General features: G+C 33.9%; 3 protein-coding genes across 5 annotated transcripts in view; 2 read left to right on the forward strand and 1 right to left on the reverse strand.

The window, feature by feature from the left end:
• The first annotated feature begins 499 nt into the window (after positions 1-499).
• LOC144660713 (uncharacterized) lies at positions 500-5,981 on the forward strand. 2 transcript variants are annotated; one of them, XM_078521436.1, is made up of 5 exons: positions 500-751; positions 2,802-3,157; positions 3,733-4,284; positions 4,850-5,137; positions 5,710-5,981. In XM_078521436.1, exons 2-5 carry the CDS (start codon positions 2,804-2,806, stop codon positions 5,782-5,784), a joined length of 1,269 nt encoding a protein of 422 aa, XP_078377562.1. In that variant the 5' UTR covers positions 500-751; positions 2,802-2,803; the 3' UTR covers positions 5,785-5,981. The 2 variants fall into 2 exon arrangements, with proteins under 2 accessions (XP_078377562.1, XP_078377561.1); XM_078521435.1 differs by lacking the exon at positions 500-751 and adding an exon at positions 1,721-2,010.
• A 918-nt stretch (positions 5,982-6,899) lies between these two features.
• The window catches only part of LOC144660704 (E3 ubiquitin-protein ligase TRIM71-like), a 38,331-nt gene continuing 17,313 nt past the window's right edge, over positions 6,900-27,917 (forward strand). Inside the window, exon 1 of one of the 2 annotated variants that reach the window (XM_078521421.1) lies at positions 6,900-7,140. The gene's annotated coding sequence lies outside the window, so the exon portion shown is untranslated. Of the gene's footprint in view, positions 7,141-7,713; positions 7,753-27,917 lie in introns of those variants that run through there. The other variant, XM_078521425.1, reaches the window with a different exon arrangement.
• On the reverse strand, positions 8,279-15,227 carry LOC144660124 (uncharacterized). The gene is made up of 2 exons (XM_078520683.1): positions 9,141-15,227; positions 8,279-8,906 (listed from the first exon to the last, which is right to left on the reverse strand). Exon 1 carries the CDS (start codon positions 13,727-13,729, stop codon positions 12,464-12,466), a length of 1,266 nt encoding a protein of 421 aa, XP_078376809.1. The 5' UTR covers positions 13,730-15,227; the 3' UTR covers positions 8,279-8,906; positions 9,141-12,463.

The following is a 27,917-nucleotide window of genomic DNA, read 5'->3' on the forward strand; positions in this document are numbered from 1 at the left end:
TTTCACAAATACAGCCTTTAACGAGGAATAAAAAGTTCGATTTTTGATCCATGTCGCAAGCCAAAGAATTTCGAAAGCGCGCGTTTCCCTTGGGCAGCACGCGCAGATGTGTAAAAATTCAAACCGTTAAAGCTGATTTCCAGTCCGTACTGCGCAGACTCGGGGTTTGTTTTCGTTTTTGTTTTGAATTCGTTGAAACGTTACACTTCGGTGACAGCATACATGACGTTTTTTAGTCCGCCATTACGGTTCGTTTCGTTCAAGAGTTTCCGATGAGCTGAAACGTCGGTTTGAAATAGCGTCAAGGTTCTTCTACTCGTTATTATTTGTTCTGCAAGGATATCTGGCGTTAATAATGAAGAAAAAGGTAAGTTTGTCGCGGAATTTTTAGTTTTGCTTGTAAACATTCCCTTCGAGTGGGCTCACGTAAACATTGCAGCCGAGATTGCGCAGTACGGACTGGAATTCATCTTTAATCATGCCGTTTGTAGACCAGGCAGATATTAATCAGTTTAAACTGAGTATGATAATAACACAAGACTACTTAATTTCTAAGGCAAAGGGATGGAGTGGAGCGAATATATCATTGGCTAAATGGACTTTGGACTGTCGTTACGGCATAATTTTATTTACTTTAACTTCACTTTGCTTCAACGCTGCAAAAGGCTCTGATGAAGCAAGCAGTTGAGACTACTGAATGTTGCAATCACGTTTTCAGTACGGTAATAATGGACAAATAAACAAGAAATAGGTGGGTGTATTAAATTATCTTTCTTTATTCATTTATTTTCAACTTTATTTCCTTCAATGGTCAGTTTCTCATGCGTAAGCTAACACACCCTGCGAGCAGAGCCCTTTCTTTTCCACTGATATACTTGAGAAGAAAGGGCTCTGCAAGAATCGCGTAAAATCTTTGTTGAGCATGCGCGAGGTTTACGCGATGGTGGCGCGTTTAGCTTGCGCGAGGACCACTTAAATTTGGCATGCGCGTGCGGAATGGCGTGACGGATTGCACACGACAGCGTGAACAAAGTGTTTGTTTTACAAGTTCTTTTCTTTAAAGAGCGTCTGAATTCCTTCAGTAAAAACACGTTAAGTACCGCTTGAGATCGTATTAGTGACTTTATGGTAGAGATGTGCGATTTTAACCGTAATTAAATTTCCGTTTGGTTTGCGAAAAAAACGAGTTCTTAATTTATCCACAAGCTGCACGCGCACAGAAACGGTAGCAGATGGCGAGAGCAATCGTCAGCTCTAGTGCTTTCGAGAGCGTACTTTGGGCTCCGTCTTGACCGTCAGTTTTTCCAAAAAATAAATGCCCGCGCAGCAAAAACCGGTTTAATCCGGACTGACCAGCCCAAACTTTGGGGCTGCGGCGACTTCAAAGAAATGACACGATTCATGCAGAGCCTCTTTCTTCTTCCCAAATCTCAATCACAGGGAAGTTAAAAGAGGCTCTGCTCGCAGGGTGAAGCTAACAGTAATCACGCCATTATTTCAAACGGTTGCGTTCGAAAGGCGACTTTAGATTTTTCCCTTTTGCTTGATAAATAGCGCTTACTGTTTGTTATTTAATCATAACGAAATAATGTTATCCTTAAGGGAGAAAATATAAACGTGCACAAGTAGATCTGAATGAGTTTTTTGTTTTCAGTTTAGCTTGTTGTTCAAGACCAGCGCACGCGTCAGTTTAACAAAGGCGCGCGCTTGTCAGTTTAGCAAAAGCGCGCGCTTGACGCCACAAATGTGTGCAACCATGACAATGAAAAAGAACCGCGTACAAACAATCGATTCGCTAGAGTCTTTTTGTACCGCAAGGTTTCACTTCGTGAGAGACGAAAGCGTAGAGAGAATTCGATTTAGCTTTACGGACAAGATTTGTTTAGCAATCCAGAAAGTCAGGAAAATACTTGGCTTCTTTAGCTACAAGCTCTACAGGAAAATAACGAGTTTATTGAGACGGTGTAAAAAAGGTTGAGATTGAATACAACGCGCGACGTCGAAATCTAAGTAAGTGGAAACTTGATTTTCTATATAAAGAATGTTTTATATATAGTAATGGAAAACTGCCACTTTCTGTTTTTGTATAAAATGAAAATATCTTCAAATACTCATTTGATACTTTTTAGCAAGTCTAGATAACGAATTTTTTTCTTTTTATATATGCGCTTTTTATATATATACGCTAAAACCAAACCGCGCAAAAAAAAAAAAGAAATTTTAAGTTTAACTCCGATCAAGATGAAAACAATGTTTGAGCCTTATCCCAGATCAATGTTTCCCGGATTATTTGCTACAAGTGAAGTTAATTTCAAATATAGTCGGGAAAACTCTGTTTTATTCATTGATAAGGAAGATTCAATTTATATTGCGTTGTTAGCAAATGAGCTTCAGGCAATAAATTTTCGTGTGATCGTTGCCATTGTGAGCGAACATAAACTGTTTATTTTAAATACTTTATTTATGACTTTAGACTGTTCATAGCCCTCTATTTACTCGTGTTTTTCTTCGATCGTTGAATACGGGGAAACAATTGCGAGAGAGCTGGACGCCAGCGCAAAACGTAAAATAAAAACACTCGCGGCGAGATCAAGTTTTTTTTTCGCGCGATTTTTCTTTCGCTCGCTTTGCTCATCCCCGTGCTTCGCACTTGGGCCCTTGCACACCCCTTGTTTCACACTCGCGCTCGCTTCACTCGCTGTTTCTCTTGCGTTCTTTCAGCCAGTCTATTACAATTTAACTGAGATGAATTTTCTCGATTATCCTTACGGTTTTTTTTTCCACCTTTATATTTCACGCAGATATGTGGTCAGATTCGTTCATCGTCGAAGTGAATGCAGAACTTTCGCAAGTAAACTTCTCAACTTCATATCAACTCTTTGGGGGTCTTGGCGAACAACAGCCACAGAATGACATCACAGGCCAAGCCATGCAACAACCACCGGACTGTAATATGCTGCCGCCTCAGCCTTACTATCCCTACCAGGCTTGGAGTAATTCAAACGAACAGAACGAACAAATGGACTATTCATATGATGAGGGCGCGTCTGGTTGCTCAGTGATGTGGCATGTACAAGGAGATTGTGATGAGCAGACATATTCTACAGCTCAGCCGCAGTATATGAATTCAAACGCTGGTGTAAACTGCACATTTGAGGTACAATAATGGCCTTAAGTACACGAATTCAACCTTGTATTCGCTAAATCAATGATCTGGTCCTATTTTTGGCCACTTTCTTTGGTAGCAGCCCAAGATAATGTATTCGTTTCAGTTCTTCCATACGTGAGCGCCTCCTGACTGCATGAGTCTCCGTTCGATTTGTAGTTAGTTGGATTTATCACAAAAGTAAAGATAACTTATGTATCGCAAAATAGTTTGCTCAAGTATGCAGGGTGTAGTACACCCTGACTTTTGATAAACTAATGACATCGTAAGGAAAAAATTAAGATACTGTATTTAACAGCGAAAAGCCGTTACAAGGGGTACGGCCTTTAAGTAAGTTTATTACTGTAGTTGTTGTTAGTTGTTTTTTAGCAAGTTTATTTAGTTGCCTTTAATATGCCTTTAAACATTTTGCTTCACCTCTTTCGAATTTCAGCACAATTTTCTCATTTGGTTTCTAAACTTTTTTATGTCAAGCCAGTAACCATTTTTATGAAAAACGCTAGCGCTTCAACTTATTCCAATCAGTCATATTAATTTTGTTTCCCTTTTCTTTTCATTAAACACAGAGCAAAAGCGTGGTTGTTGCCAAAATTCAGGGATTACGTTCAGAAAACGTGACACTGGACGAGGAAATTGAAGAGCAAAACCGGAGAAACAGCTTGCTTATGAAGCAGATCGCAGACGCCAGGGCACAATTGAACATGATGGAACTAAACACAGCGAATCTCTACAACGAATACCACGCCTTGGGCGAGACATCGGACAGATTCTCCAAGCAGCTTGATCAAGAGGAAAAGAAGTTGAAAGAGACAGCTTCCAAGAAGCAAGCGGAAATTTTAGAGATTAAAGTTGAGGCCGAGATGGTACCAGCCCTTAGAGAAGACAGAGACCGAGTCGCCGCCGAGATAGCGCAGCTTCGCAACGACCTCGAAGATGCTGAAATCGACGTCAGTAATATGACGGAGAAATTTCAGTATGAAATCGGGATTATGGTTTTGTTCCCATTTTGGAAACTGGAAGAGGAAATGGACAGATTACTCACCGAGGCACATTTCAGAGTTGATGAAGGCGGCGAAGAACGTCATGTTGGTGATGGCTACGATAGTGAAGAACAAAAGGTATGTAACCTGACTAGATAAAATACATTTTTTTTAAAAAAAATAGTCTTCTGCCTTTCCGATAGACCTACTAGTTGAAAAGAAGGCGCGGTAGCCTAACCGGGCTAGTAGACGGTAGACCGAGCGGTCCTGGGTGCCAGCCCCAACCGGGGTCATTTTGTGGTGTTTGGGTCAAAATATTTTACTCTCACCGTGATCTTTCTCCACCCGGGTACGTGTATAAATGGGTACCAGCGAACTGAATGATGCGGGTGACCGTTCTATGGGCTAGTATCCCATCCAGGAAAAGGGAGCAGGGAAGGGGAAGATTTAAATTTTTCTATTCGTGTTCTCTCATGTAGCCTCCTTCGCAGAAGTACTTTGGGCTCGTCAAGCGTGGGTAGAAACACGTGACGAGCCCAAAGAACGTCTGCGAAGGAGGCTATCTCTCATTCAAATGAACCGACGTTAAACCTCCTGGGGAAAAAGCTTCTGGTTAAAGAACTCTTCATAGAAATTGCCCTTGCCTTCGTAATATATCTTGACTTGACGGGTTGAATTGAGAATTTTTTCTTTCGTTTAATAGTCTACATCCAGCTCAAATGACAGCTCGGGCAAAAGCCTGGAAGAAAACTTCGAAGAAAACCCAGCCGACCACTCAGAGGAAAACACTGGGGAAAGAGCCGAAAGATCATCGACTACATCAGAGAAAGGCTCTTTCAACCATGTCGACCATGAGTCTATACCAAGTGTATCTGCCTCCAGTTCTCTCACCGCCTACAAATCTGGCGTGAAGACTGGTTTCGACTCTGTTGACTTCATTGAAGATGAGTCATTTACTCAACATGATGCAGCAAAAAAACAGAAAAAGAAGGTACGTTCTTTAATAAGTTGTTTTAGTAGAAACTTAATGTAAGGCCAAAGTCTAAATTCGCAACAGCCATCCAGTCACTGGGGAGTTTACAAAAAACCCGAATTCATCTCGAAATCTGCCTCATTTTCCCCCAATGTTGCTTTTCTCCACGCATTATGTGCTATGAGGTCAAAAAATAGCACTGTAAGGGACGGACCATTGTTTTTTGGAGGTGGGGGGGGGGGGGGGTGGGGGGTATGGGTGAAAAATGTTTCCTCTGCAAACGGTTTCTTTACTGTCTTTTCGAAGTGCACACTATGTTTCGTTATACATATCTTGTTTGCAAACAATCTTTTTTGTCTTCCTAGGCAATTTGTTCAATATTTTTTATACACCCCTCGCAGAAAATAATGGTCCGTCCCTAAGCATTATATTAGGAATCTGAGGTTTTCTAAGATTTAAGGCTATTATTAGCTAAATCGAAGGACACCAAGCCTTACATTATACACACGCAATTCTCGGGAATCGAATATATTGCTCGGAAAGCTTCTAAAGGTTTTCATTAATATGTGCTCTCTTTTTCTCTTCAACAGATCAGCAAACTCACTCGCCTTGGCCGATGGTTACGGCGCTTGTGTTGTATACCACAAGGAAGAAAGGATGAATAAACTTTAACAGTTGTGCTATTTCATAATATGACTAAATTGATTTCCGTTGATCAAATTAATAGCCTTGTTTTTATGTGTTTGCGTATTGAACAACGCGATGTTTAAGTGAAGTGCTGGTCATTAATTATGAGTGATGTAATGTTATTTACAGAAAGAACATCACTGTTAAAATAAATCATGAATAATTTTTATCAGTACATGTGTTCTCACCTATTCGTTTTTCTTATTGAAGGGACAATTATTCTTGATTTTTGGATTAAGTGTATAAAATTGTAGGTTTTGGACTGCAATCATTTAGAGTTTTTACTAAAACAAAAAAGCTGGCCCTCGTTTTCTGTGATAAGATAAGATAAGATAAGATAAGAAACTTTGTGAGCGATACCCAGCTTGACTGCGCATCGTTTACTATGTATTCGCTCATAGAAATCTCGGGCTCGTAGTCAAACATTCGCGTTACGCCATTACCCTTAATTTTTAGCGGGAACTGAAGACATACGGAGTCGAGAAAGCCGTTTTTGCGCAATCGGCCCCTTAGCAAGAAATCATTACGTTTAAGAGTAATCAAACAGATCATAGTTCCTTGTTTGTCCCCAAACAATCCCATAAGCGCTCGCGCCGATGCCCTCGCCTTAAACCACCACTCTTTTCAAATTCCAAAGGACGCAACTCGATTAAAAAAAATCCGAGAGATTCCTTCTCCCCACATAAGCTAGCCAATTCAGCCTGATTTAATTTTGATGCAAAATTAATGACCTCTTAACGAGCCAGGCCTGACAATCAATACATACTTAGAGTTCTTGACGCGCTATTAGAGCCAAGCCTAAAGTTTCAATAGCCAATGTTGATATTTTTTCTTTGGGTCAAATGCGTGTGTCATTGAATAGCTATCCCGACACGATATTCTCAATGTTGCTTTTTTTAAGCTTACTAAGTGACTAACGAGAAATCTTTTAACAACGTTGCGTGAGAGAGGTATTTATTTAGCAATAAGGGATGAATCACTCTCAGAAATTTCTATTTTAAAAACGATTTGAAGGATGAAATAACGGGGTGAGGGTTACCTTAGCAGCAGGGGGTTAAGCCGATATCATGCATTTGCTTGAAGAGATCTCAAAAATAACAAAGTGCAATCTTTACGAGACACTTTTTCACCGCCGTAAGTTTACTGATCAAATATAAATGGTAAACAAATCAAACAGCAGTGAACAGAAATCAAAGTGAGTTTATTTGACGCCGTTCAGTGTATACATCAAGCGCGAATCGATTGGTTTCGCGGGCCATACTCGACATATTTCTTCAATCTTTGGGAATTAATTACTGCCAAGACTTCAACTTACGGAAGAAAATGTATTGCGGGTAGGTAAAATAGTTTAGTGATTCTGAATTCATTTGAAGACGTGCAGGAAACCGGGGTTTGCATAAAATCGAACTTGAAAGCGAAAGGAATTTACGTTCGATAGAGCTTTTCGCTTGTGCCGAAAACTCTTCTAAACATTGACTGATTAAACGAACGTGCTTAATCAATTTCCTAAATACTGTCAATTCCAAACTTAATGGAAAAACCTACAGCTTGCATTGTTTAGTTTTCTTTTAAATTCTTCGTCAAAAAGTTTCCCCTTCCAGACTACAGTATTTGAAACCGGAAATTTCAATTTCGCTGGCCACTTCTAGACCACAATTCTGACAATTCTTGAAAACCACAGCAGAGAGCCAACATATTGGTTTAGCTTCGTTTAATTCCCCGAGGCACAATCCAAATCATGAGCCCTCAGCTATAGACAGGAATGTATTGAAGAAAATATTGTGCACAGTGAGATATCAATTAGAAGGTTAATGAAACCAAACCCGACTGAAGTTTACAAGCAAAGATCACAAGGAATTTTTGTAATGGTTGTATAACAAAGTGAAAGAGTTCGCCGGGCTAAAACAAACCTCGGCAACTTCCAAGACATTTCGAGACATTAAAAGGTAAGTTAGATAAATATGTACGGCAGTAGCTTGTTGTTGCAATATATGCTTCGTAGACAAATATCAAAGTGAAAGGTCATTCTTCGATATTGACCGTCGTTTCATTCCATAAACGGCAGTAGTATGAGTTCTATAAACGGCAGTATGTACGGCAGTAGCTCGTTGTTGCAATGTTTCGTAGACAAATATCAAAGTGAAAGGTCATTCTTCGATATTGACCGTCGTTTCATTCCATAAACGCTAAAAGCGAAGACCTGCTCGGCAGACAATAGCTAAAACGACCGGAGAAAAAAGCAACAGCGTTCGCAAGTTACTTATTTTTTTCGCAAGTTTATGACTTCGTGGATATGTAAGTTTTCTTTTGCAAATTTGGCACTAAATACTTAAATATATTTTCTACTACAAACATGAGAAAGTCATTATTTTAAAGGAAACAAAGCATAGCAGAACGATTACACATTAAGAGTAGTAATGTAAACTACACTCTGAGGCAAAAGATTTTTTTGCCTTAGAGATTAGTACATAACTACTATCAGCACTGGATTCCAAAAACTGAAGCCAAATCTGAAACCAAAACTGAAGCCAAATCTGAAAAACTAAATCTGAAAAACTAAATCTGAAGCCAAAGTGAAAAACCTAAACTGAAATCAAATCTCAGAATCAACCCTAGGTCAACCCAAGGTCAAAAAATGGAAACCAAACCTTGAAGCCAAATCTATAAACTAAACCTTGATTAAATGATAAAAATAATCTTTGATTATTTTTGACAATATTTAAAAAAACTTCTTATACTCTTTTTTAAAAATCTTGCATCTTAGTGCGTTTAATTATTCCTTTTATCAAGTTGGGTTCTAGTGCGTTTAAAATGAACGTCTTATATTACATTTTCAATATAATATTTTTGTATTTTTATCAGATTTTTGAACATGTTTTTATGTAGGATCATATTTGATATAATACCGAGATCAGTACAAATGTTAACTAATCTATTTGATTGTTCCTTTTCACTTAATTGTAAGAAAAGTGTATTGTCTTTAATGCAATGTTTTTCTATGATATTCATCATCTCAACGAATTTTTCTTTGATGTAATTTGATGTCATTATAATATTTATTATACATTATTTTTTATATCATTTATACAGTGCGTTTAATCTGATTTTTTGTTGTAAATGATGCTGTTATTAATATGCTTTTGTGTTAAAAGATGTCTCCATTTACCGGATAATTTATAGTTATAATTATTGCAAATGACACAAAACCATTCCTTTTTAGATGCATATAAAGTCTTGGACCTTCTTTTTGCATCCATCTTGTCTTTTTCAGTAAAATATCTTCGAACTTCAACCATTTATATATATACTTTAGAAATTTTTATATATTTTTAACCGACAGTTATGGTAAATTTTTAATGTTATATATTTCTTGTGATTCGTTATTTTTTATATATATTTATGACTTTTTTAAAATTATGGTGATTAATATTTTATAGTTCAAGGTTAAACATCTGCATTATTGTCATGGTTTCATAATATTTGGTTCAATACAATAGATTCGAATGTTCTATTGTTTATATTAACTAACCAATCATATTACAATAAACTTTTATACAAACTTTTATATAAACGTTTGTCATAAAATAAACTTTTATTCTCAGAATTGATTCAAGATGCCTAAGTCAATAAGCACGAATTTTATATATGTTGTAGATCCTTCATTGGTATCCAACTATTAAAATCATCATTATATCCTTTCCACTTCACTAAAGCTTGTTTCTTCTTATAATCCCTCCGAATGACTTTATCAATTCTGAATACGTCCTGTTTTGCTTTTAACAGTTCAGGTTCATAAAAACTTCCTTGTATGTCTTCATTATTGAGATCTTTCAATTTGTAAGTAATAGGATTAGTGTATTGTATCTTATCGATGGTAAAAATTTCTTCTGTCCAGTTTGGGGTGTACCCTTTATCGAAAATATTTCTTTTATATTTCGATATTCGAACCTTATCACCTATTTTGAATTTCGGTTTCGGTTTTGATGTTTCCATATCACCGTATAAATTGAAATATACTAAGCCTTCATTTTTTTTCCTCGAGGCTTCTACAGGTGTCATTTTAATGCTTGAGTGTTTGGTATTATTATACTGTTTTAACAGCTTGGGTAGCATATCGAGGTACGTCGTATTACCTTGAGTAGTGAATTGTTTCCACATTCGGGTTTTAATTGTCCTATTCCATCGTTCACAAACACTACTCTTCTCTTCGTTCTCGGTTGAGTATAGTGTTATACCATTCTTTTCCAAAAGCTCCTTCATATTTTTATTGTAATACTCTTTCCCTTTATCAGTCCAAAGATATTGTGGTTTACGCCCCTCTTTGAATATTGTTTTGAATGCTTTAGTTACAGTTTCACCTTTTTTGTCTTTTAGAGGCACTATCCAACCATATTTACTGAAAACATCCAGTACCATGAGAAGATATCTATATCCCTTGTTCCATTTACTAAACTGTTGCATTTCGACCAAATCCGAACACCATATTTCATCAATATGGTTAACTATAACACGCCGTCGAGTAAAGTTACGCTTTATTGGTTTGTGTAACTCATCAGCTAATTCTTTTTGCCAGCTTTCTTCACTCGACGGCCTTTTCCGTTTTTTGACTTCTTTTTTTTATACCCATACCTACTTTCGATTTACCAGCTATTATATTTCGAGCCAAAGCATGTCCCCATTGCCTGTCTTTCCATGGTATTGCGTCTAAGGATTTAACCATTTTCCTGTCTGCTTCATTTTTACACTTTACTTGATCTTTTGAGGATTTATTTGCACATACGCTGTAATCTACATCATGTTGCATGCTGACGGCATCTGTTTTTCCTGTTGGTTTTTCATATATCTCCAGTATTTTACCTGTTTTTTGATCCCACTTTACCTGTTTCTCTAAAGGATTACCAGGACCTGTATACCGATGACCAGGCATTACAAAACCCTTTTTTGGTGCTACTTTTAAAATAGCTTTATGGATATCGATACCTTCACCTTTGATGAATTTACTCTTTTTGTTTTTACAGATTGAGCAAATTGATTTTTCCATAAGTCGGCCATTCTTTGCTTTTACTTTTTTAGTATTGATTGAATTTGTTTTTTTATTACATGAAACGCAGTATGACAGGCACATATATATTATATGTTAGATATTAATCACAATAATGATTAACCCATTTGCCGTTTTTATATTCTGTGTAATTACATGATGGATTAAATTTTTCATTTGTATATGCACCAGCAGGCTTCCAAAAATTAGATGTCTGAATTCCGCTTTTTTTATTAAATATACCTTTAGCAAAGTCACCGCGCCAATATTTTTTAAATAGATCTTTATCACCTCCGGTAACTGCCATGATAGCCGATGCTAAGTCTTGAGCCTGTTGAAACCCTGGAATCTTTTCGCCGACCTTTTTGTTAATCGTTTCACCTACTCCACGCCCTTTTTTCTCACTAACAAAACGGGTTTTAGTAATACCACAAGAAACGCATTTCGATTTGAGTATTAAACGATTGTTTTTTGTTCTCATATATTTTTCAGAATTAGGAACTGAATTAGTTTTTATTTTTTCACGTACACAATACGATTTAACCATTATATATATAAGTTATATATTTCTGAAATAATGTTGAATGAATTTCTCATTCTTCATTGTGTCATATATGTCAAACACTTCCAACAAATTAGAATACGTATTCCCATGGTTCATCTCATTCAAAAAGTATAAACAGAAGTATCCGCATGTGGTTGTATTTATATTCTGTATCTGATTGTTTTGATGTAGCAATGTTAAATTCTTCTTTTTTGCGTGATCGACTATTTTTTGAAATGAAGGCATACCAAAACTATCAAAATAATTGATTACCTTATCTTTTACATAAGTTGCAACCCAATGACTACCACTCAGATATGACGGTTGGAGATTGTAAATGAATATTCCTAATTTGTGATTATGTGGCACAGTCTCATCTCTCATTAGTACATCTTTTATCGGTATATTCAAATATGAACACCAGTTTATTAAGTCAAAATTACTCATGGGAATATTCTTATGGAATTTTGGCTTGTTTACTTTTTGGGTATTAAAATCTTTTTTTTTGGAACAATCAGACCTCCCGATTTGAGGAACCTATTATACTCATTCCATGATCCTATTACTGGAGGACTCCTATAAGATAATATCTCTTTCTTACTTGGTATTCTGATATTTCCCCCATCCTTCTTTGAAGTGTTATCAGTTGTTGATTTGTTAGTTGTTGACCTTCCTGATCTTGTTTTCGTTTTCGGAGCACTAATTCCAATCATTGGAAAACCAATTCGCGGTGCTCCATGACCAACCTTTATAACCTTTCGAATTTGTGTCTTCGAGATTTTTTAAATCAGATCCAACACCGGATCTCTTAGCCTTATTTAATTTATTGATTTGACGTTGAGTTAACATTAAACTATCATTGCCAGTCAGATCTGAATTGCTTAATCGAATTGTGATTTCACTTTTATTTCTATAAGCAGTCAAAAGCTTACTTCGCTGTCCTTCTGACAGATTCACTTTATGAGAGTGATAAGTTGTCATTACTTGTATATATATTATATGTTATATAATTTCTTGTTTATAAAACGTATACAAAATAGAATGGTTTATACATAATATTCAATTGATTGATTTATACAATAACCAGCTCATTCCCCACCTTGTCAATGACGATTGTCTCATCATAAAGAACGATGGCATGGACGTTGAAAGGACTATCTCCCGCACTATTAGCGTTTAGTTTATATCTGAAGATCAACTGCTTTGGGTCTCTAGTTACTCGCTCTGCTTGATATGATAAATCAAAAAAGATAATAGGATAGAGAGAGTTGTAATTTGCCAGGTTGAGTTGTGTACCGCTGTTGTAATCATTCTTTCTCATACCATAAGACATCAAATCATTGAAGATCCTAACTTTGGACTCACTATCATATTCGGTCTCAGGATAAAACACTCCGTTGCCGTATTCCAATCGGCATGTTGTCAAATAACTACCATTCCCACGGTCAAGATTGATATTGTAGGTATCAAATTCATAGGGATTTTCATCTGCATTGTTTGATTTAGCTCGTTGTAGATATACAAAGATAGCCTTAACATTATCAATACTGGATGAGATCTGGAAGAATCCACTGCTATTCGTTGGTGCGGAAACCTCATACATTTCGCGCATATACGTCCAAGTGTTCTTTACCAAGAAGGAACTAACAAACTTATCATATAGGCTGTCCTTTGGAGTCAATTTTGGGACCCATAGAAGGAATCTATTAAGGACCACTCGTCCATCAGCTACATCATCGGCCTTTTTAAGTAATTCGGCGTCATTCTGTAACTGTATATTGAACTGGAGTTGCATTGGGAGTAACATTCGACCTTCAAGCTCTTCAAAGAAACTGTAACGATTTAGAGGTATAACAACATTGACATCATTGAGACCTGTCGTCAAAAGTCGCCTAGCCTCAAACCCTGCATTCTGATTAGCATTTGCTATCCTATGGTCGGTGTCCAGATACCAAAGACTATTCTTGGCTACTGAGCGACTAAAATCGTCACTATATTCAAGCAGATTTTTGACAAAAGTAACTTTATGGAGATTATCAGTATCATACACAATTTTACCAGCACTCTTAATCATCATGTGAGCAATCAATGAATGTGCTCCATTGATGACTGTGATACGATTCGCCCCCGTGGTTGCTCCATCAGCTAACATTTGCACCTGAAATTGCACCTCGAAATACGCATTATACCAATCGTAGAATGAACTTCTATCGTTAATCGTGAACTTATAGCCGTTTTTAAGTTGGTGCTGACCGTTAGCTGGGACTCGAATTACATCATCGAGTTGAAATCGAACCAACTCATATCTCTGTAAGTATTCGCTTGTTCTAAAAGACATATATTATTATGTTACATAATTTTGCAATTATGTACCAATTTTTTTAATCATTTTATTCATTTTACTCAACGCCTTCTTTTTACACCTGATCCTGATATTAATCTATTAATGATCATATCAGTACTTTCATTTTTCTGTTGGTGTCTGACAGGTGAGGCATTTACTTTCTGTAAGATTGGGGATAGTGACTTTTGCCCAGCATTTCCCTTCCTCATATTCCTAAGCCTTTCCATTATAAGGTCTCCGGCTTTTTCTGATGTCCTTTTACCCAGTTTATCACCTGCATGAGAAATACCTGATTTTATCGCCTTCTTACCTAAGGGCTTGACAATTTTTTTAACAACAGACGACATAACACTCTTCATCGGTTTGAAAATGTTATCAACGATAATCCCTGACCCTTTGTGCTTATATACAAATTTACCAAATTTTGGATGGTAAAACCTCTTGAATTCATATGGTTTCATTATATACTATTATGTTATATTATTCTTTCCTTTTCAAAATTAATGAAAAAGACGTATCCGCTCCATTCAGGTTAATTAACCGTCTCTTCCCATCTGTAATGTATATTCGAATGCTACTTATCTGTTGCTTATTAACAGGGTTATATGTGACCCTACGAGGCTCGATTGTAAACGAATAACTCGGCTGTAGTACGCTGGTCGAAAAAGTATAAATGATATCCGACTCTTCGCCATCGACTAAAGAAGTATTGACTAGATCGCAATGTACATTTAATATATCGGTATCTTGGCTTAGATTTGGGACTCTTGGACCAATATTAACCGCATCCTTTAATACCTTTTTATCAAACCCTATAAGGTCGTTGAAATTGCTATGCGTCAAATCAAGTTGATAATTTTGAGATAAAGTGATTGTGACTCGGAATGTTGTTGAATCAAAATCAATAGAGATGGGATATATAGGGTTATCATCATCTCCCGTCTTAGTAATCTCTTTAATATATTCATCAAATTCAGAATAATTCCAAACACCTGCAGGGAAAGTTATGTCTTCAAATTTATTCCCATTATCTGAACTATATTTAATCAGCTGATTACCATATGAGGGATTTACATTAAACCATGTAAATGACATGTTAATAATACGATTGAGACCTATCATATATTGGTAATTGCTATCCAATGTTATAGGCCTGTTGAATTTAGTTGTAAAATTTTGAGGAGTGTTATTCCCTTGATTTTTAACACTATATGATGATAATACTAACTCACGATCCATATATATAATACAGTTACATAAATTAGACTTTAAAGTACAGATTATATATCTGTTTATATTGTTGTTTATTTATAGTAGACCTTTTTAAAAGTGTGTCTAATATAGCGACTCCCATATTTCGCATTTTAACTGATGTGTTTCCTGCGTTTATTGAACCGATGATCAATTCCAATTTTTTGAGAAGCTGTTTTACATCGTTAAAAAATATAACATTTCCACCTTTCTGTTTTTTTCGAATACCAGAACCTTTTATCGTTTTGGCTTTACTTTCGTAATGATTTATGTAGTCATTTAATGCAACTCTTGCATTGCTTATTCTCTTATTTTTAATCTGTCTTTCTGCTTCAGATATAGTGCCCCTATTATATTCTTTAGTAACATTCGCCTTGAAACCTTTCAATTGTCTCCGTTTATATTTGGCTTTCTCTAAAATCTTATTAAGATAGTTCTTGGTTTTCTTTGGTGTCATTTCAGGCTGATCTAATTTCATTTGCACTACATCATAATCGTCGATACCAACGTCTTCTAGTATTTCACTTACTTCATCATCAGCATCTAAAGCATAATCAATTTCATCCTCATCGTATTCAGGAGGTAATTCATCTTCATATTCAGGAAAATATTGGGGATCAACATAAATCTCCTTATTTCCTTCTAAAAGATCTTTTAAAGATTCTTCATATGTTGGTGGTTTCGGTACAATCTGTTTTTCATTTTGTGGCATTACAGGCTCATCAAATAAATTATCTACGTCCATATCCTCAAAAGGATCAACTTCAGGATAGTAATCTGGAGCTTCCATTTCACCTCTCATCCCCTTTTTGACACGATTTTTAGGTACTTTTGCTATCTGCAAATTACTTTTAATTACATCATCTAATTTACTTGTCACTGGTTTGAATACCCTCGAAAATGACTCTTGGCTTGTCTGCTGACCGATATTATTTTGTGTGATTGCATTTTTAACATAATTGATTTTATCGCCCAAATCAGATTTACTCTTTGCAAGCTCTTTCCATCTAAGTAAACTCATTTTATTTTATATTATTACGTTACATAAAAAATGAAAATTGAATATAAAAATCAACATTTAACATAGCGTTTAACACCTTGATGTACACCGTGTTGAACACCATGTTGAACTGAAAATAATATACCCATATAATATAATGAGAATACCGAATTATGACACTAAAGACGATATGGCCTCAAACTTTAGACAACTATACGATTTCATGCCAAATCAATGTTTCAGAATGTTGATTTCTTCTCCCTCGGGTGGGGGTAAAAGCAACCTTTTACTTGATATGATATACCGGCTTTTGTTTTATGATAAAATATATCTTTATGGGAAAAATCTTCAGCAATCGAAATATCAACATCTTTTCAATACTTTTGAACCCATTAGTCAAGAGGCTGGTTATTCTGTTATTGAAGCAAGTAATGATAAAATAATACCGCTTGATAAAATATCAGATGAAGGCCAAAAACTAGTCATCTTTGACGATTATCTCAATACGGGATCAAAAAATGATAGCGAAATACGCAACTATTTTACAAATTCAAGAAATAAAAATTGCAGTTGCATTTATTTATCTCAAAGCTATTATAATACCGATAAAACAATCAGATTAAATTGTACTCATCACTGTATTTTCGAATTCCCATCTAATAATGAACAAGGAATGATTTGCAGAGAACTTGGAATCAGTAAAAACGACTATCTCAAAGCAACTGCAGACCCATTTAGCTTTTTATATATTGATAAGCCACGAAAATTCGTAACTAAGAATTTCAATGAAAAAATATAATATAATATAACTGATTGATATAATATGAGTTACTCAAACGGTTTATTACAATCAAATAACACTAATATTACACCAATTAAAGGCCCTCGAGGTGAAAAGGGTGACCCAGGAGTCGGCTTTGATGTTACGCCTGAAGGTAATTTCAATTTGAACAAAAAGAGAGTAATAGGGCTAAAAACGCCTGATGACGTTGCGATCGATGATTCAATTGAAAATTATTCAAGGGATCTCGAGACGGCCGTAAATAAACGATATCTTAACCAATTCTTCCTTAAAAAGAACAGAAATGAAACAGTGTTTGATTGTGCCGGCCTTTCATTGCAAAATACCGAAGTGTATTATCCAAGTTTATATAACGATCGATCTGTACCAAACGTAGGCTATGTTAGTGTTGAGGATAACAAAGTAAGGACTGAAATTGATACCAAACTTGCTACTAAGGCTGACAAATCGTACGCTGATAATACATATTTAACGAAGAAATCAGGAGGTGTATTAGCTCAAAGCCTTAAAAACAAAGCAGACAAATCGTACGTTGATAACACTTTTTTAAAGAAGGTCGTAGGACGCGTTTTGACTCAAAAAATTCTAAGCAAGCTTGATATTCACGGTAGTAACATGATGCAGGCAAATCTCGATATGAACGATAATCGCATAACAAATCTAAGCAAACCAATATATGGAACCGATGGTGTAAATAAATTGTATGTTGACAGTTCACATATTACCTCTATTGATAAAGGAAACGTTTTCAATAATATAATGATTGACAGTGATAATCAACTTAGTGAAGAGAATGATATCGAGCTTGGAGATTTAATTCATCATCCAAATCCTGTTCATCAAATCAATAAAAAGGTAATAGATACAAAATTACTTCTTGATAGTTCGAAAAATTACTACTCAAGCAGATTAGGTATCAACATGTACCCTATACCAATTAATTATTATACAATGGCATTTGAACTCTATTTTCCAGTTGAAATAGATGAGAATAGTGTTGATATCAGTGTTGTGTCATTGATTGATACTGTTAATAAAGTAACTACACGAGTTTATAACGGTTATAGTCGAACAATAGCTCAAGTTCATAAGTATCAACAACATAACAACAACTATCTCTATGTCGATATCGTTTTAAAAATGAAGTCAGGACACTCGTATGTACCAAAACTGCAAACTTATATTATAATATATGGGATTAAGAATTATGAAAGTAATGTTGAACCCAGTATATACGATCAGCTATATTATGTTGAAAATGATAGAATAGCTTTCAATGCATCAATTGATATGAAAACACAGGCCATTCATGGTATTGCAGAAGGTACTACTGATGATCAAGCTGTTAATTATAAACAGTTGGTAAGTCAAATCAATATTCTCAAAACAACTCTTGAAAATCAGATTAAATTATTACAGCCCAAGAGCTTTTATAATGAAATACTTGAGTATTATTTCGATTTATTAGATCCATCAAATTTCATCATGTCAGATAGCAATGGTGCTGTAGTGTCTGGCTTAGGTAGTAATCTCGTTTTTCAAACTACTAAATTGTTAACAGAATTTGAACAAAAAGGGGGTTTTAAAGGTGTTTTCATAATTAATTTAAATGAAAATATCAATGAATCCAATGACTGGACTATATATATGGCATTCAAATATGACTACAAGACCAATGATAATAAAAGGATTAAAATTGAATTTATCGATGCAAGTAGCTTTGAATACCCATGGTTAAAAGTGGAGCAGAATAAGCTATTTCTTGATTATGGGTTAGATTCATATACAGAGCAAATTAGAGATGGTTATATAGGCAAATATTTAAATCTTTGGTATACTAAAATAGGGAATCAATTTAGAATCGCTGTTTGCAATAATGCTATGAGTATTGATCGAACATTTTCTGGGTTTAATATCAATACATCTAGCATTAAAATTTCTTCAGATTACTTTGTACAAAGAATCGGTTTTAGTAACACAGCAATGTCAGTGAATAGTCGAGAGTATCACAAAGTCCAATTTTTAGATAAAACAATGGGTATATTCTTCGAATAAATTATCTAACTCACTATTATATGAAAACTGCAGATTTAATACATGAGATGCTGAAAACTATTGAACGGTTGATTAAAAATATCAGAAAATTATACAACAGATTTAAAAATAGAAAGAAAACATTGTCTAATCAATAATATATGACAAAACAACGCAAAAATATATTCGAATGGAACCATATTAGTGACAAGTTAAATCAATCGCAAATTCAAGAATTGAAAGAATACTACAAAGTTTATCATAAAAAGTGTTGGTGTTATAAACAAGCTACAAAAAGCTTTAGAAGGCTGAAATTAATAGGCAATTCGCTGGCTATTTTATTCGCTTCAGGAGGCATAGTATCGTCCATTTCAACTGGTGGTATCAGCCTGATTGCAATCAGCACGGGAGCTTTATTGATACAAGGCTGGCTTCAGCATCAGAATCTCGATTTAAAAATTCAAAATGGAATTTTTGCTTATCAAAGCTATCAGCATTTGCTTAATACAATAAAATTCATGTTAAGAACGGGGGAATATGAACTATCCAATATCTTTTTAATGATGAAAACTACTGACGACTACATATGCGATACCGGTCCAATAATCGATCGGTATCTGCTCAAGTATGATGATAAATTTACTGAATAATCCGTGCAATCTCAGCCGATTTTAATGCTAAAATCTCACCCCAATACCAATCATTAAAAGCTCGCGTTTTTTTTGATTTAGTAACACAGATGAAATTGTACGGGATACCAAGCATTTTAAACAGCTGTCTTATAATATATTTCGTGCTTATCATTCGTCTTCGGAGTTTATTTATAGATGGAAGAATAGTACCGATCTCATGAAACACTTTGTAAATCTTATCGCGCTGATTATGAGACAATTGAACTCCATTTTTAATACATAAATCGTTTAAAACAGCCTCGATGTGATATTTACGATGATATACCGATTCTCGCCGTATTCTATGCATATTTTCATAAAAATCAATATACTCACTGACATAATCATAACTATGAACCAAACCGCAATTTAGACAGACATCCATACCATTTATATTTTCTATATCCTGCTTACTACAGCATTGCTCATCATCCTTGATACTTTTTATCAATAGTTGATCACAGAAAGGGCATATAGGTTCTTTTAAATTTTTTAATTCATCGTGGATTTCAGAATTACAAACCATTATATATATAACACACATAACTTCACGGCACAGCTGTGTTTGGCAGTAAATTTCAGAATAAACTTTTTGAGTAAACTTTTGAGTAAACTTTTGTGTAAACTTTTGTGTAAACTTTTGTGTAAACTTTTGAGTAAACTTTTTGAGTAAAATTTGTTGAAATATGATTGGTCAATAGAAATCACGTCATTAAAAACATTGTACTCATTAATCATTTATAACTTATGGCTAAAACCGTAAACTGAATAATTATGTATTTTGTTGATCCTTACGAGGCCTTCCCCGTCGTCGTTTCTGGTATTCAGGTATACACTTTAAACGTACATGATTTTTGTCTTCATTTGATATGTCTGAAGATAGCATTTTAATAATACAAATATTTGTTTTAAGGATGCTCTGAATACAATACATTTTATTAATGAAGGCTATATCATTCGAGCTTTGATCAGATTCTAAAAGGTGTTTGATATTTAATGTTATATCAGTCATTCTATATATATATTAAAGAAAATAATTATCTGTTTATATCTAAACGCACTATAATATATAGAGCAGCAATTCATATATATATATATATATATGAGAAAATATTTAAATACATTAACAAAAGATCAGCTAATTGATATAATATTGGCTTTTTTTAAAATGGATAAACAAAAACAAAAAGCATCAAACAATAACAGAATCGGCAAAGTAAAGAGCATTGTACAAGATATTGAATCAAGAGTTTTATTACAAAATGCTAAATTGCTTGACCAAAGGTATAATTTCATGGAAACGCGTTTATAGTTTATTTTTTAAAAACATGGAAAAGATCATTACAATACATAAAATCTATCATCAAAACATTCAACAACAAAACATAAATAAACTTTATAAATATACCAATCATCATACTTTAAAAATACGCATTTAATACCATCAATATCAATAGTTTCAACCTCTTTTTTAGATTTGATATCAACGATTTTAGAATTATTAACATCAAAACCATAATTTTTAAATTCAGGATTTGGTAATATTATACCAAAATGTCTTTCAATATTGATATATGAATTATAAAAAGATTCAAAAATAAATTTTGTCAGTATGTAATATACAATTGAATCTTGAAGTTTTAAAATTACATTTTTAACATCATTAATAAAAATAGTTTCAGCCTCTTTTCCAGATTCGGTATCAACAACTTCACCGCTATAAGTACAACCGAATTCCGGAAATAACGGATGTAGAAATATTTTAACTCCATATAACATTATCTGTTCACCTTCTTCAATAAAAGTCATTTCAGGTGATTTTAGATCATCGGTTGTAATTCTTTTTGGCTTTTCATCTTGACTATCAATATGAGTTTGAATTTCATTTGGAATTGTAATTTCATTTACCAAATCCATTATTATATATTATAAAGAAAATAATTATCTGTTTATACGTTTTTCATGCGTGATATAAAGACAAGTTTATGTAACTTATATTGTATAAGACTAAAAAGTCGTTACGCAGTCATTATACTGCCATCGTTGTTTTGAACAACCAATAATATTTTATTACTGGTTATCCATTTAAACGCACAATATATTTTTTACTGTTTTTTATTGCTTGTTTTTAGTGTTCTTTTTTTTTGGCATAATATTTGGTGATTTTATTATATTTTTGTTATCAGGTATATCTTCTTTTTTAACATATTCAAATTTATACTGAATATTATCTTTAGAATAACCGGTTTTACAACAGTTTAACCCTTCGCAGACCATTTTTATGACACCAGCGTTGATACCAAGATATAATTGAGTAGCATACATACTATTAAAATATGAAACTTCATTTGTAATGCAATTAATAGCTTTAACACATTTTTTGTTTTTATGATTGTCTTTTACAAATTTATAATCACGATCTTTTGCTGATTTTTTACAATTCTCTTGATGTGTCAATAGTTGTAGATTGCATAAACGGTTATCAGATTTGACACCATTTATATGATCAATGACTTTACCATCGGGGATAATACCGTTGAAAGCTTCCCAAACAAATCGATGCACTTGATAAGACTTTTGACTTGATTGGCCATATTTTCGAACACAACATGACATATAACCAGTATGCCCCTTACTACCACAACTAATATCTCTTTTAAATATATGAGCAATTTTACCATTTCTACTTGCGCAATATAAATCATATATAGGATGAATTTGAAAATTTTCATTATTAATAGTTATTATTACATCAGCTATTTTTTCCATTTTAATTTTAATATGTGCTAAATCCTTAAGTAGAAAATAGAAAATATTTTTTTCAAACGTCTACTTAAAGATTTAGCACATATTAAAATTAAAATGGAAAAAAATATCTCATATATTAATATGAATGAATTAGATCTAGAAAAATTATCTAAAACTGAACTCATAAAACTAGTATTATCACTAAAAGCAAACCAACCTAGAGTTTACAAACCTAGGCCACCAATCCCAACTCCTCGTAAGAGTGTAAAACAGAGGGTGCAGGATTATGAGGAAAATATCATTCAACCACCTCCTGAATTTAGGGATGATTACAAGCCTATACCAATGCCAAGGACAAAGAAAATAAAACCAATTCCAACACCTAGAACTAATGTCTCAAATGAATTTAATTTCGATGACAGCATTTTTGATTCAACATCCAATGACCAACCTCTATTCAAAATAACTGAAATTGGGAATACGGTTAATAAAAAATTCAATGCTTTCACTAACGAATTTAAAATAAATGTACGCAAAAATTTCATTGGTGATAAAAATGATGTTTTCAGTGTATTTGAAAAAATGGTTGAAATGACAATAAAGAAAAGGCAGTTAAAAGGTAATGATAGATTCAGATTGGTAATTTCAAATGATGAATTAGATCATCCTATCTCAACAAAATTGTTAAAAGTTTCTGATTTCAAGTTAAATCAACTTTCAGATATAATCAATACGTTGGAGTATAAAGAAATAGATTTAGAAAATTGCAAAATAATTATTCAATCTGTTAAAATACCTGCAGGAAAAGGGCGGTTATATTTATCAAAACAAACAGTGAATAGAAAACAATGTATTATTACGATAAAAAATAATGATACATTATGCTTAGCAAGAGCCATTGTAACAGCTTATGCTAATTTACACCCTGAGAATTACACCACAGCTCAGTTGAAAGATGGATTCAATAAAAGTCGAAAACTACAACAAATTCAAGCCAAAGAACTTCATAATAATGCTAATGTTGAAATTAATGATTATGGAAATTCTTTAGAAGATGTAAATAGCTTTGCATCACATTTAGATATTGAGATTAACATTATCGATTCTGAGCAGTTCAATGAAATCATATATACATCCAATAATGGTAAAACAGACAAAATTTATTTATACAAAACACGGAATCATTTCGATGTCATAAAATCAATGACAGCTTTTTTAGATGTAGCATATTACTGCCATTCTTGTAAAAAAGCTTATACGAGACGTGATAAACACAAATGCCCCCAAAAATGTCTATCTTGTTTCAAATATTTTCCAGATGGAAATAAATGTAATGGTAAAGACGTTACATGTAATCAATGCAATCGTGTTTTTCATGGTAATACTTGCTTCAAAAACCATACTAGTAACCGATCGAAAAAAGATAGTGATGATTCAGTATGTAGCAGTGTAGCAAAATGTTTAAAATGCAATCAAATCATACTAAAACCATATATTAAACTACATAAATGCGGTTTCAAAATGTGTAATAATTGTAATAAATATTGTGAAAGCAAACATGAATGTTTCATGAAAAAGATAAAAGTTATGGGTGGAAATTGCATCAAAAATAGCAAAAAACCATGCCGATTAAATAAAAACATTCTCAAAAAAGATTATTGCTACTCATGTAAAACGTATAATGAAAAATATTTATTTTTTGATTTCGAATGTACCCAAAACACTGGAATACACGAAGTCAATTTAGCTATCTGTCATGATTTCGATGGTAATGAATTAATCTTCAATGATATTAATAGTTTTTGTAATAAAATCGTCAATGAAAAATATAAAGGATATACACTTTTGGCTCATAATAGCAAAGGGTATGACAGTCATTTTATACTAAAATGGTGTATAGATAATGGTTTCAAACCTTATTGTATTTACAATGGTGCAAAAATTATGATGATGGAAATTTCACAATTAAGAATCAAAATAATCGACAGCTTAAATTTCATTCAACAATCGTTATCATCGTTTCCTAAAACGTTTGGTTTAAACGAGTTGAAAAAAGGATATTTTCCACATTATTTCAACAAAGTTTGTAATCAAAAGTATATAGGAGAGATGCCTTCCAAAAAACATTATGGCTATAATCAAATGAAAACAGAAGATAGACAGAAATTTTTACAATGGTATGACGATCGTGTTAATGAAAATTATGTTTTCGATTTCAAAAAAGAGATAGTTGAATACTGTCGTTCGGATGTTGATATACTGAGGCGATGCATGCTAAAATTTAGACAAGATTTTATAAATGAAGAAAATATTGATCCACTAAAATACATCACAATAGCCGGTGTTTGTATGGCTATCTATAGAGGGAATTATATGCCAAAAAATACCATAGCTGTAGTCGATAACGTTGTTCAAATAGAAAACCATAGTGTAGTCAGTATTGCATGGCTTGATTACATAAGTAAGAAAAATAAAATTAAAATTCAACATGCCTTGGAAGGAGGTGAAAAAGTCATCAAATGTAACAATAACAAATTAAAAGTAGATGGTTTTTGTGCATCTACAAATAGTGTTTTTGAATTCCAAGGTTGCTTCTGGCATGGATGCCCAGATTGCTACAAGGCTGATGTTATCAATAACAAGAATCAAAGTGATATGGGTACTTTGTATAATAAAACACAAGAAAAAAATAATAAAATAACAACTGCTGGTTACAATCTTATTGAAATGTGGGAATGCAAGTTAAAAAATGACAAAAGTTTTCAAAAATATTATAAAAATGATTGGAATAGAGAAGTGGTTACCCCACTAAACCCTAGAGATTCTTTCTTTGGAGGAAGGACTAATGCTTCCAAGCTCTTATACAAATTCAAAGAAGATGAATGTGGAAAATATATTGATTTTTGTTCCCTATATCCTACGGTTCAGTTTTACAAAAAATATCCCATAGGTCATCCTATAAAAATAATAACACCTGATAAATACGACACAAAATGGTATGGTTTAATAAAATGCGAAATTTTGCCTCCACGGGAATTATACCACCCTGTTTTGCCTTATAAAATAAAATGTGAAAAGGCTGAAAAACTCATGTTCCCTCTGTGTATATCATGTGCTAAATCAAAACAACAAGAAAGATGCCAACATAGTGAAAATGAACGATCATTTATAGGCACATGGACAACCGATGAAGTCAATAAAGCCATTGAAAAAGGCTATAAAATTATAAAAATATATGAGGTTTGGCATTTTGAGAAGTCATCCGATGATCTATTCAAAGGTTATATAAAAAAATTCATGAAGTTAAAACTTGAATCAACAAAATATAATTTTAAAAATAACAATGACGAGATGAGTTTTAGAAATAAAGTCAAAAAGAATTTAGACATTGAATTAGGTGAATTACATGAAAATTCAGGTTTACGAGCTATTGCAAAAATGTGTTTAAACTCACTATGGGGGAAATTTGGTCAACGAAATAACATGAATCAATGTAAATACGTAACTGATATAAATGAATTTTATCAAGTAGTTCTCGATGATACAATAGATAATTTAAACATAAACTTCATAAATGAAGAAATGGTACAGATGAGTTATACTTATAAAGATCAGTTTGTTGATAATAGCTATAATACAAATATCTATGTAGCATGTTTTACGACTAGCAGTGCACGGCTAATGTTGTATGAAAAACTAGACTATTTAGATAAACAGGTATTATATTTTGATACAGATAGTATTGTGTATATCGAATCCAAAAATGGTAAGACAATAGAAACAGGTGATATGCTAGGCGATTTAACAGATGAGTTAGATGGTGATGTTATAAAAGGTACCTTCGTAAGCGGTGGCCCTAAAAACTACAGTTTCATATATGGCGATAATAAACAGAAATGTGTTATTAAAGGTTTTTCCCTTAATCATGAAAATTCACAAATACTAAATCACACAAATATGATTAAGATGGTTAAGGGCGATATCAAAGAACTCACATTAGTAAATGAAAATAAGATAACCAGAAAAAGTAAACAAATTGTTAACAAATATGAGGAAAAAGTATACAGCTTTGGATATGACAAGCGCGCAATAAAATACATATCGGATAGCTGTATAGAAACATATCCTTATGGATATTAAAGACAAACTCATCTGTTTATCCTAGGTTATGATCCTAGGTTTTGATTTTCATTATGTCAACGAGGTTTGTTTTAAACGCACTAAGATGCAAGATTTTTAAAAAAGAGTATAAGAAGTTTTTTTAAATATTGTCAAAAATAATCAAAGATTATTTTTATCATTTAATCAAGGTTTAGTTTATAGATTTGGCTTCAAGGTTTGGTTTCCATTTTTTGACCTTGGGTTGACCTAGGGTTGATTCTGAGATTTGATTTCAGTTTAGGTTTTTCACTTTGGCTTCAGATTTAGTTTTTCAGATTTAGTTTTTCAGATTTGGCTTCAGTTTTGGTTTCAGATTTGGCTTCAGTTTTTGGAATCCAGTGCTGATAGTAGTTATGTACTAAATCTCTAAGGCAAAAAATTTTTTGCCTCAGAGTGTAGTACATTACTACTATTAAGGTAAAGTAAATAAGCTTGTAGAAACTGCCTGGCTTGTGTTAAGAGATGCCTTACATTTGTGATGTAAAGATTACATCTACCTTGATTTGATAAAAGGTGGCTATCGGGCTGTTAAGGAATGTATGGGGTTTCATTTTTTTTTTTTTTTTTAGGATACGGAGAATTGTTCGGCTTTCTTTCAATGAAATGTCGCCCTGTCTAATGTAGTGACTTCAATCTTACTTTTTTTTTCTCCCTCCCTGTCTCTCTCCCCCCCCCCCCCGTCTCCCTACCCCTAGATTTACTTGTGGTTAGTCTGGCCCAGTCTCTAACTCCAACCCCTCTCTTTCATTTGAATTCTAGTTGCGCGCGCTAACTAGTAGAACAGTTGTGATCTATAGCTTTCCATTCTGCTGTCTAAAGGAAGTTTGCCGGAGGACATCATTAAGTCCTATGAAGGTGGAAGTCTAACGATTTGCAAGTTTTGCGTCGGCTGTTATTGTACCTTAGAACAAAGCTTTAACGGGTTGAACTCTTGACTCGGTATGTTTTGCTTGGTACAAATAACGTTGTGCTTCCTTTAGACAGCAAAGGTCTTCAGCCACATCAACTAGGACTCGGAACTAGACTTTAGGGCTGATTTGAAGGCGGTCATGGCGATATTGGGCTTGAACTCTTCCTTGGCTGGAGACTTAGAAAAATTCTGTTGTAATGTCCGAGGGTATTGGTTCGCTTTTTAACGATTCTTCACATCCGGGGTATTACATTGTGAATAAGATGGAAAGGTTGCAAAGAGCGCAGCTGATGGTCGAAAGGGAATTTCTTGAAACCCTTATGTGAGTAGAATTCTCTTCATTTGATGATTATTTTGCCGTTTTGGCTCATTTGGCGATCAGCGCGTTTTGTGGTTTGTCAGCGAGAAGCAATTCGATATGCGTGGTTTCCGGCCGTGAACTGACATGAAACATATCGAATTGTCTCGCTGAGTCATGAATTGTTTAGTTATTTATTCCCCAATTCCTTGAAAATGAAGCGAACGTCGATGTAGAACGCCTGTTGATAGTTCATTTTAGACCATGCATGGATTTAGAAAGCTTCAGTTCAGCTCTCGCTCTAGCA

Source organism: Oculina patagonica, chromosome 7, assembly GCF_052425735.1.
Source record: "Oculina patagonica isolate OP01 chromosome 7, crgOcupat, whole genome shotgun sequence".
Taxonomy (NCBI): domain Eukaryota; kingdom Metazoa; phylum Cnidaria; class Anthozoa; order Scleractinia; family Oculinidae; genus Oculina; species Oculina patagonica.

Excerpts from the sequence above, each read along its gene's own strand:
- LOC144660713 (XM_078521436.1), top strand. The coding sequence starts at position 2,804 with ATGTGGTCAGATTCGTTCATCGTCGAAGTGAATGCAGAACTTTCGCAA. Across the intron at positions 3,158-3,732 it reads GTGTAAACTGCACATTTGAG|AGCAAAAGCGTGGTTGTTGC; the intron begins GTACAATAATGG and ends CATTAAACACAG. Across the intron at positions 4,285-4,849 it reads ACGATAGTGAAGAACAAAAG|TCTACATCCAGCTCAAATGA; the intron begins GTATGTAACCTG and ends TTCGTTTAATAG.
- LOC144660124 (XM_078520683.1), bottom strand. The coding sequence starts at position 13,729 with ATGTCTTTTAGAACAAGCGAATACTTACAGAGATATGAGTTGGTTCGA.